The sequence below is a fragment of the Sebastes umbrosus genome, chromosome 8, assembly GCF_015220745.1.
Source record: "Sebastes umbrosus isolate fSebUmb1 chromosome 8, fSebUmb1.pri, whole genome shotgun sequence".
In the NCBI taxonomy this organism is placed as follows: Eukaryota; Metazoa; Chordata; class Actinopteri; order Perciformes; family Sebastidae; genus Sebastes; species Sebastes umbrosus.
The window spans coordinates 4,019,301-4,030,523 of NC_051276.1; the positions used below are offsets into that span (position 1 = coordinate 4,019,301).

Here is an 11,223-nt window from a genome sequence, read left to right on the forward strand (position 1 = left end):
TAAGCCGACCTCTATACGCAGCTGTCAGACTACTTCGGGAGGAGTAGACGGTTGACTAACATTAGTTAGCTGGCTAGATTGTCTGTCTCTGGAACTGGCTGGTTAGCCAGCTTCTTACTTCTGCTTTCACACGGGGTACGAACAGCTGTTTGTTGTTTTTTGACCCCACCCATCCACCCCGACCTCCTCCCTACGCAGCGTTTGCCGCTCTTTATATTTCCTGGTTCATCATTACGTGAATTACATACAAACTGATTTCGTAGGATATAAACTAATTAAAGTGCATTACTTTTCGTAGGTATAGCTACGAACGGTTTATGAGAACAGCCTGCCCCACGATTGTACTTTCAGTGGCAGCAGACCTCCGAGAGGCAGATATGACAAGTAGCAACTACCAATAAAAGGCACAGAAAATAATACCTTCATTACGATTTGTGTGAACTGATCCTTTAGATAGATGATACAGTTTTTCCATTTCTCTGCTGGCGTGTACTGCTACATGTCAGACAAGCACTGGGCCCGTGGTAGCAGCGCGGCACAAATAAAGCTGGTGCCATCAGAGAGTGGAACAAGCTCTTTCAACTTTAGGCACTAATAATGGGTCAACTGAGGCCAGGGCTCTGGCAGAATGGAAACAACAGATCGCCTGTCAAGGAAATGGAGGCAGAAATGAAGCATTTCAACAAGCTACACCCCCCTCCTCCTTGAAAAATGAAATCAGCCCAAAATCTGAAACTCAAGTTGACAATGAGAGTCAAGGGAGACCGTTTCATTGCACCCAACTCAGTCATTTCCCCAGCATTCCTGTGGTGTGATGCTAACCCTGAAAATGTTTCCATCCATCCAGCGAACACACAAAACCATCTCCTGTGACTACACAACATGATGTAGCGGCGACGGGGGGAAGGGAAGAGAGAGAGAGAAAAAGACGAAGAAGCAGGTTGCACCCGAGGCATATAATCGATGTCTGGGGGGCATTTTGTATTCACCGTCCTCTGAGTGATGATACATGATTTCTTCACCTTGAGCCAACACAAGCAGAGGTAATGTGTGTGATGCTAAGGAGACGGGTGGGGGAGGTCGATCTAATATTGGAAAAAGGAATGAATTACAGTGGATAAATATATGGTTATCATAATATGCGTTGCCTAATGTAGCAGCTCTACAACCACGACCAGCAAAGGAACCATTAGCTGCGGGATGCTCGCCGGTTACGGGGTCAGTGGGACGTTTTGGAGGGAAATCACCACAACACCGTGCACAAGCAGAAAATGTGACCATGTTGTTCACGGGCCAATTTTTTCACACGTCCTCGCCGTGACACTGCACGTCGACATCGAGAACTCTGGTTCACCCCGCTCCAGCTGTTGAGGAGAGGGCAACCGCGGGGCAGGGAGAATGCTCTTGCCTATTATGACGGGATGATCATACACTCACACATACACAACTATATACCCACACGGATATACACACAAAGGCTCAGCGTCAAGCCCATCCCACCTAATGGCCGTAGCCTCATATTGCTAACGGGCGCTCAGGGAGGCAATGAGGTTTGCCATCTATATATCCATGACCCCTGGTTGACTTCGCTCCCCCGTTCACCTCCCCCTTCATGACCTGGCAATGGCACCCTATTAGGGTGAGGAGAGGGGAGACAGAAATAGGGTCTGGGATCCCGTTTGAATGGAGCGCTCTGACACAAACATCAGCGTGTTGAGTACACAAATCTCCCCGCAAATGGGGTCAAAGCCAGTGCTTAGCCATTTGTTTTGATTTTCCTCCCCCCCTCTCTGCCTTCCTTCACACTCTCTCTCCCGCCTTTCCTTGGGAAATCATAACTGTTAGCAATCATGCGGGGCAATATGGCAATGATGCGCCATCGGAAGAGTAGGAGAGCGGAGGGGAGCGATCATGCACTTCTTCTGTGCGCGCACGGTTTCTATCTCTTTGACGCATACGCCACTCGCACTAACATATACATCAAGAACATACCAACAGTCACTCGCAAATACACACATGATTGAGCAGCAATAAGGTTGCATCCTCTGGAGAGATATATGAAAGCAGCATCACAAGAAGAAGCGGGGAGGGAGAGTAAACAGGCTTGTGTGAATGCCAGACACAAATGTCAATTTCCTCACTGCTGCAGCAGCTTCTCTGTGCTCCATCTAGCCTGAAGATGAGAACAACTAAACCTCCCTAATCATGTCCACACGTTTATTTCATAATCTTTGACTGATAAATAAGTTCACTGATGCAACAGGGTGGGCTTTTTTTTTCAAAACTGCTCGTGCTAAAATTCACTCTCGTAAATATTCAGTTTGAATTCTCAGGATTTGATACTTTCTGGTGCGATATGAAGTTACATAAAAAAACGTATTCACCTAAGTACACATTGTTTTCACATAGAAGGCATGCATTACTTTTAGGGGTGGGAAAAAAATGTATTCACCTATGTATCGTGATTGTTTTTTTTTTTACGATTTTGAAATAGATTTTTTTAATGCCAGGATCGATATATTTGCTTCATCTGAGTCTATGCGGAGGTACAAGGAAGTTACCGCTTTTATTGTTTTAGTCTTAGTAACGTGACGTCATATCCGTTCCGTATCCGTCGACCAAAACAAACCGCAGAAAGTAGAAAACGGAGGAGGGTCTGCATGGATACGACCTGCACCCCCCACATGTTAAATTCAAAGCGGTAAACACTACATATACAGTAAAGTATGGAAACGCTTTGGGTTTCACACATTACCAGGAAAAACAGAGCTAGACATCATGGCTAAAGCTACATGCTAACCCTGACATGGCCCCGATTGAGCTGACAATGAAGAGAACAGAGCTGACGGGAGGATTTGCAACAGACCTGGCGAAGTCAGCGAAGAACACGTGCGACTGCGTCCGGTTACAAATAAGGTGTTAACAAAGGGAACTGTATATACAAAATACATATATGGAAATAAGATTGCTCGGATTATATTCACTAGAAGTAAAAAAAAAATACATGTCCCTTATAAAGTAAAAAGAAAATGCCACTAATTTGTGAGGGAAATGTCTTTATTCTTTGATTTTTGGGATGCTGGAAACATTTTTATAAATAATGCCTGACAATGACTAATATATTTGACTTAAGGACATCTCTGATTACATATATGCTGAAAATCAAACATTTTCACATTATTAATTTAGATATCTTCCAAAGTAAAAGTCCCTTGGAGTGTATGATTACATTTTTCCCATGGTCTAGTGTTAAAAAAGTTAACAAAAAAACGTAATATCGAATCGCAATACTTAAAAATTGCATCAGATCGTGATAATATTGAATCGGGAGAAAGGTGTACCGTCCCAGCCCCGATTACTTTGTGTTTTTTCCATTTGGTTCTGTGAGGCAGAATAGCGGGTCGATCAGTAGCTGAGTCAGAGAGGAAGAAGAGGTTGATCTCTATTCGTCTTCAAGAGTGGGCCATCTGCAGCCAAGCAGGTCACTGTGTTAGGCAGACCCCATGTGACTCCAGCCTGCTCTCTAGGCTAATCCTACTTTGTGTGTGTGTGTGTGTGTGTGTGTGTGTGTGTGTGTATGGGCGTCCTCACCAGGAGCTTCTGTAACTGCACAGACTTGCACACACACACCCACACAGGGGCCAGATAAAGCCAGGAGCCAGTCAAAACAGTGTTTAGGGCTGATCTAGTGTCCTCCACATCTACTGGCTGTCTGATAACCTCAGTGACATATGAGCCAATGACGGGCCACGAGGCTGGCAGATAGTAGTGTGTAGCGCTAACAGGCTTATTTACATGCTGACTGTTAGAATGCGTGTTTGCACGTCTGTAGGCATCTGAAGCAGAGGATTTATGACATGTGACGTGATGTGTGTGTGCGTGTCAGAATGCACTCAGTTTGTATTTACGTCTGTGTGTGTGCCATTCTCTCTTTGCATGCAGTTGTATGGTTTTTTATGTGTGTGTGTGTGTGTACACATGTAGCTTGGCCCTTAGAAGCGGAGGTTAGCAGCCGGCTGCTCTCTCTGATCAGGTTACAAAAGTGGGTGTGTTCCCTCTCTCCTCTGTCGCCTGCATGTCTGCCTCTCCCTCTCTCTAACTCATTCTGTCTCTCTCGCTTTCTTCTCCCTCTATGTCTCTGCCTCTCTCTCCCATTCTGGTTAAGGAGGCCTGCAGCTTGCGTCATCCAGGCCTCTTGCTTTGGCACCACAACAGACCATCTCTCCCTCACTTGTTCCTCCCCTTCCCTCTCTTCCTTTCATTCTTTCACCCATCTCCTGACAGGGAGCAGCCCTGCAGCTGGTCCACACTCCCTGCAGGAGGCTGGGAGCCATGTGACTCTCTCCCCTGACCTGCTCCCCGGCTGAAAACCGGCCCACCGGCCGCTCCACCCAGCATCACTCTAGGATCGCCCGGACCACAGCGCACACCACCTGGGATTCTGTCATCCCTGCTCTCCCCAACACACACTGATAACGTCTTAAACACAGAGAAGCAGACTCCAGTTTGTGGAAAGACCCTCACTCTGGCATCTGTCAGATCTCACAGATCAACCCTTCTCAGTCACTTCTAGAATAACTTTGCAATGTGCTATCTGGAGTAAACCACACTGCACCATATGCTGGATGAAAACTCACAAAGACCATACTGTGCTGTAGTAAATTTACAGCGCCGTAGGCCATGACCAATTTGAACAAGAAGAGAAAATGCAGTGCCAATGTCTCGGGTATTGCCAGCTGATAGATCTGGACTAATCTGGGTGTGCAGCAGCTATTATGTAAGTCAAATGAATGTTGTGTGGATTGCATAAAGAACCCAGAGCGGGTGTTTTCTGTTGCTTTCACAGATCACACTCACATTCTTTCTGTTGTGCCAAAAAGTTTTCACATCAGATTTCTTGCCACAATTGCCTCAACTATAGCTGTTGTTTCAACAGGAAATCCGTGATCTTATCAGACAAACGTGACACCCATTTCTCTTTTTACATGTGTAATGTATGTATACTAAAACTTTTGCTATTAACAGTGATCAGCAACATCCAACTGATAATTGTTATATCCATTTAACGTGCCAATAATGCCCATAAATTATGTGACCAGCTGTTTACTGTTTAATGTATTTTATCAATGTGTGTAGGTTTGAGGTGAATGCACACAGCTTTACGTGTTTGTTTGTGGCAGATGTACATGTACGTGCAGAGATATTACCTTGTCTTTCTCATGGGGCAACAACCGGACAGGTGGCAGTGATTCCAGAGACACCGTCCCGGTCCCGTCATCCAGGGAGCTGCTGCGGCTGATGAGCTGGAACAGAGGACCCTGCTTGGCCACGCGTCCGTGGGCCACGGCCCTCTTCAGGGCCACCCTCAGCTGCTGGTGGAAGAGGCCGGGCCCCATGGAGCCGCTGCCTGACAAGTAGGCCGCCACATCCGCCTGGCACTTGAGAAAGCGCTCAATGTTCTTTAAGCCGGAGCCGCCGGGCTCGTGGAGCCCCTCCAGTGCCCGTTTGATCAACTTGTTCCAGTCGAGTCCCGGCTTCTTCCCCGAATGGTGTGAGTGCGAACTACCGCCTCCGCTGCTGCTGCCGCCACCGCCACCTCCTCCTCCACCGCCTCCGCCTCCTCCAGAGCTGCCACTGCCTTTGGACTTGGGCAGAGCCAAGCGCCCTGGGTTGTCAGGGTCCTTGTAGGAGTTGAGACCTTTGTTGGTGACCTTAAGGATGGTACCATCCTTGACGCTAAGCTCCAACTGCTCCAGAACCGTTTTGCGATCCAGACCGTGGGACATGGAGACCGCATTGCAGATGCGCTCCTCCGATGGTCGCTGCTTCTGCTTTTTCACCTTCTTGATGGCCTCTAGGATCCATTGGGTGTAAGTTGGGTTGGCCAGTTTCACCATGGCTGCGGTCTGCGTGGGTGCGGGGGCCCTGAGGCCTTACCGCAATGACCACACACAAAAATGGGACTGTAAGCCAAGGAAACACCTGGCCTGCGCCGTAGCGCCGCCTCCTCCTCTTCTTTTTCGCCCTCTGCCTGCGTACTATCCCTTGTCCTGGGGTCGCACAGAGAGTCCCTCAGAAGCTGAGTATGAGCAGCACGGTAATGAGCAGCTGACCATAGCACAAACCCCCTGAGCCAACTCCCCACCTGGTAAAATGCAGTCCACCCACCACCCACTCCCAGCCAGGTGAAGGTCCCTGGCGAGAAGCAGGGGGAGTGGAGGAAGTAGCAGATCTATTAGCAACTTAAACTCCCACAGCTCACAATGTAGGGTAGAGTAGATCTTGGCAATAAGAAGGGCTTTCAAAAAATAAGGTGTTTCCCACTTCACCTGTCGCAAAATACCTATACTCGGACAATAAAACCTGCTCAGTCAGTTTCCTGCCACTGGCAAACTAGCCAATCCTCACAGCGACTTGTGAAAGATGATCATGGTCTCCCAACACATGAAATGAGTGTTTCAAAGATAAAGATGAGGGCGATACAGTAAAATATGTTTTCTGTAGATTATAACATTCCACAAGCTGGGGACTTTTTTTCCTGCATCCACGTCTCCTCGTCTTTACTCGTTCTCTCTCCGCTGTCTTTTACTCTTCCAGCAGTCTGGGCTTCTCAGCTCTGGGATGGAACAGATATCTCACCCAAGGGAGCAGCCACGACTGATCACCTTCATGCTTATTGCGCTTCGGTAGCTGACAGACCCTGCACAGAAAAAAAAAGAGAATAACACACAGAGACAGAGGTTAGTGAAACCTTGCAGGAAAAAAAAGCGACACCTTTTTAATAAAGATGGGAAAAAATATGTCAACAAAGTTAAGTCTTTAAAAAGGATGACAAGTTTGAATGGGATGCAGATAAGGTTAGAGAGGGTGCAGCTTATAAACAGTACTGACACACTACTATACTGTGCCTTCACACAGATGTATATAAACAAAGCCATGCATGCCCTAAAGCACCAGGAGGTTTGGCCATGAGCTACTAACAAACTGGAAAATTAGGAAGAGGAGGAATCATTTAGCTGATACCTGTCAGCTTGCTGATCATTTTTATGAACTCAATTACACACATATGACAGACATAATAGTACAGCAATCAACAACAAACCACAACTCTCTAACAACCACTAGAAATGATGATCATATAATGATGGAAACGATGAGGCATAAAAGGGTAAACAACAACATCATCCTAAAAAGCTGCACTAGCAGGTTGACCACTGGGCTAGTTGGGTTGCTAAGGTAAACATGATGCAGTCAAAACACAGACTGTTAGCAAACATTAGCTGAGAGGCTAGCTAAATATCACAGCCTAGTCAAATGCCGCATTGAACAGACTGTTTCCCGCCGTGCTGTTTACTCTCCCTGTTACAGTATTATTATTAGGCAGCTAAATATGTGACAACAAGCCTTCCCGCTAAGTGCTGCTGTTGTTTAGCGGGCTGCCGTTAGGAGCTACCCGCCGAGCTAACGGTACATTTATGTTACTAACGTTAACCCCGAAATGTAAACATCATGAAACCAGAGGTTAGCCGGAGCTCCAGATCAAAACACTACGTGTATCCCCTTTAGACCGATATATCAGACAGTCCTGAGCACCACACCGCAGCAAACACAGCCAATCATCTCACGGTGAATGTCATTCAGATATTAACGGGAGATCGCGGCCTTGTAAAAAGGCACAATGCAACTTGCAGACGGCCATCTCTGCTAGCGGGCAAGTGCACAGAAATCACATCTCATAGCCGCTGATTGTTCATGTTCTCCGGCCTCCTGCTCTCAGCCTGAGCTCTCTATGGCCGAGCAGCCTCTGGTCGCTCAGACGCGTCCCTACAGCGGTGTCCCCACCTCACTGACTTCCTCCCTCCACCAGCCACCAACCAGCCAGCAGCCAGCCGCCCTCCCACGTACCGCTCCAGCCTGCGGTGCGGTGAAGACAAGGCCGCTACGGAGCGGAGGAGCTAGGCCTCGGCTCCCCCCTCCTCCGTACCCCCCTCCACCACCACCACCTCCGCGACCATCATCCCTCCGTACCCCTCTCTCTCTCTCTCTCCCCCTCTCTCTCTCCCTCTCTCCCTCTCGCGGTTCCCCCAGTAAAGCCCGAGCTGGTCCGGTTCTGCTTTCCAAAGCGAAGCTCGCGTTAAAACCAAACCTTGTTAAAAAAATCTCTCCCCCATGTTCCGTCTTCCGGCTGCTACTCACCGGAATCTGGTGTGCGGCCGCCGAGCAGAAGGAGGCAAAACGGTGCGAAACGGAGACAACAACAAGCCTCGAAACGCAGCCACAGAGCAGGGGTTCTAGAGCCGACGCCATCTTTGAGTGAAACAGGAGCAGGGCTGGTGGGGGAGGGGGCAGCACGGAGCCGTCAGGAGGGAGGCAGGAGGCGGCGGGCCAAGGGACCGTCTGCATGGTGCGAGGAGCACATCCAGGGGAGGGAAAATACACTGCAAGGCGCGGGAGGGAGGGGGGGACGGCGGCGGTGTGCTGTTGCTATGAGAGGGGTGTGGATATTGCTTGAGCAACATGAAATGGAAGAAAGGGACAGATGGTGGTGGTGTTGGAGGAAGGAAAAAAAAGAAAAAGAGAGGATAGGTGTTCTCGCCTTCTCTGCTGTAGTACTGCTAGGCCTACACAGAGGGGGAGATTCAAGGGAGCGTCTGCATTTTACCCATGCAGTTGTAAAAAAAAAAAAAGAAAAAAAATCAAAGCCAATGAGCGTGCCTTAACGTTAGAGGGTATTTAAAGATCAAAGTGAGACACCCCTCCACACTGCAGTCTATTGTAGCAGCTGTGTGTGTGTGTGTTTTTAAGCTAAAGATGGGAAGAGAGCCACACAGATCCAGCCCCACCCCCCCCCCAAGAGATGATCAGATGTTACAGCACAGCTATCTGGAGTATTACAGTACATGATAAAGCATGTTATCTGTCCATGCAGAGTAGTCGGCTAATGCATTGCTTGTCAGACTGTGTGAAACAGAGTATTATCTTTCCACCAAAAGAAAATTATAATGTAAACTGTCTGCAGCCGATCCACTTTGTTGCATTTCATTAAATGACAGTCTAACGCCTTTTTCTTTCTAATTTATGTTTTTTTTTTACAGCTCTCAGTGCAACATAAATTACAGCATCTGGTGACAGATGGAAGCAACGTAATGTAAAGGCATCACATTTGAGTCTGCAGTGTGCTCAATTTAAAAGTAATTTGCACTTAATATGCGCTTATTATGGATACTTTATGTTGTAGAAAATTAAAAACTATAACGTTAAAAGTGAGACTATTAATCATGGCTCAGAACACACAGAGTTCTGCACAAGGATTGATAAAGCATCGCATGTTGCCCCCCCGTAATTTATGAATCCGCCTTGGGGAAATTTGAACAACTTAAGTGCAGCCTTCTTATTCAGAAGAAAAACAATCAATAGGGGAAAACTGATTTTGCTGCTTCAATTTCATGATCACAGTGATACAGAGGCACTTGGGTTGGAAATCTGGCAGCAATCTTCCTTTTCTATTACAGCCTAACGCTGAAAGCTCCCTGGGTGGAAATTAAATTATCTGCAGCTTTGTGTAAAATGATGTGTACGGCAGTCCTCAGAGACAGATTATGGAGTGTCTTATAGGGAGCAATTAGACCTGAGGTTTTCCCATGTTAGAGGTGTCTTGTGAGAGGGTGAACCGCTGTCAGCGCAGTGGCGATCAAATAAAAACCAGTAAGGTCACACTTTACCCGCTGTTTATCCTGCACTTCTTCAGGGACAGATAAATCACATTGTGACGACAAGGCACTAATTATAATTAACGGTAGTGTTATTACACAGATAAATAGTGTGAAGCGTTAACACATGAACGGCTATTAGTACGCCTCCTGAGGACTCACATATTACATTAGTGTGTGTACAGTAGGCCAGCGAACAGATGGACAATACTCAGGAGAAGCTTGCACCGCATCTATCCTTCCCGGCCATGAATTAATAATGTTGTGTGCCATGATCTACAGCAAAGGCCATGTTCACCAATACACAACTACAGAAACAAACTAACCGGGGTGGGGCGTGAGGGTGGAGGAGTCGGGAGTCATCTCACTGTAATTGTGATAAGATCATATTGATTTTCAGCCTGAAAAATGGAGGCAGAGGCACAACTTGAAGACTTTTTACTTAATCAAAATGCAGTCAACTTCTACAGTAGTTGGAGGAATTGGGGCAGAAATGTAAAGGAGGCCTGTTCACTTAAAGGGAGATGTCGGGTGTTTTGAAGTGGGGTTGTATGAGCTACTTATGTATAGTCAGTGTATTACCTAGAGTAGATGACGGTCGACGTGCTCCCAGTTTGGAGAAACAGGATTACCACCATGGAAGCAAAGCAATGTACTGCTGTGGACGGGGCCGGCAGCAAAACTTATTTTAGCCACCTAAAAGAAAGGCTAAAGTCGGACGGGGGCTGGCGGTACCACAGTTTTACAAGTATGTTGGAGAACTATGGTGGCCTTCAGGTAACGTAAAAACATGAAAGTCTCTCTCTAGAGGTTTGTCCGTTCTGGGCTACATGGCAGAGCAACATGGCGGACTCTGTGAAGAGGACCCGCTCCCTATGTAGATATGAAGGGCTCATTCTAAGCTAACGAAAACACAACGATTCTTAGTTTCAGGTGATTATACACTAATGAAAACAGTTATGAATATTATATTCCATTTCTGCCCATTAGATCCCCGAAATGTTACACACTGTTCCCTTAAGTGTATGCTATATTTAGAATATTTTCCAATGGGGAACTGAACTGAAAGTGAAACTTATCTATGCTGTTTTTGTCTGAGTTTGGCTGCTTTGAAGAGAGCATAGATACGTTTTACTTTCAGTTCAGTTCCCCATCGGAAAGGGCTGTCTGACAGCAAGATTATGAGGTGAAAATATTTTAAATATAGTGAACACTTAAACTGATATTGATTTTTTTAGGTTTCCTTTAGGTGACTAAAATCTGTTTTGCTGCCGGCCCCGTCAACAGCATTTCATTGCTTTGCTCCGGTGTCGGTAACTCCTGTCTGCTTCTCCAAAATGGGGGTGTGCCAACCGCCATCTACTGTAGGTAATACACTGACTATGGATAAGTATCTTATACAACCCCACTTCAAAACACCCAAACTATCCCTTTAATCTTAAAAATAACACATTGTTATTGGAGTTAACTCGCCTTTTATAAGATGTTACAAATTGCTATGTGATCACTTTTA

At 46.7% G+C, this 11,223-nt stretch overlaps 1 protein-coding gene across 5 annotated transcripts in view; it reads right to left on the reverse strand.

The window, feature by feature from the left end:
* Nucleotides 1-8,853, reverse strand: part of kat6a (K(lysine) acetyltransferase 6A) — a 48,836-nt gene extending 39,983 nt beyond the window's left edge. Inside the window, exons 1-2 of one of the 5 annotated variants that reach the window (XM_037776627.1) lie at nt 8,197-8,853; nt 5,208-6,700 (exon numbers count right to left, since the gene is read on the reverse strand). In XM_037776627.1, the coding sequence (XP_037632555.1) occupies nt 5,208-5,897 (690 nt within the window). In that variant the 5' untranslated portion in view covers nt 5,898-6,700; nt 8,197-8,853. Of the gene's footprint in view, nt 1-5,207; nt 6,701-7,625; nt 7,807-7,842; nt 8,048-8,196 lie in introns of those variants that run through there. The other 4 variants (XM_037776623.1, XM_037776625.1, XM_037776624.1 and 1 more) reach the window with 4 other exon arrangements.
* Nucleotides 8,854-11,223: the final 2,370 nt, after the last annotated feature.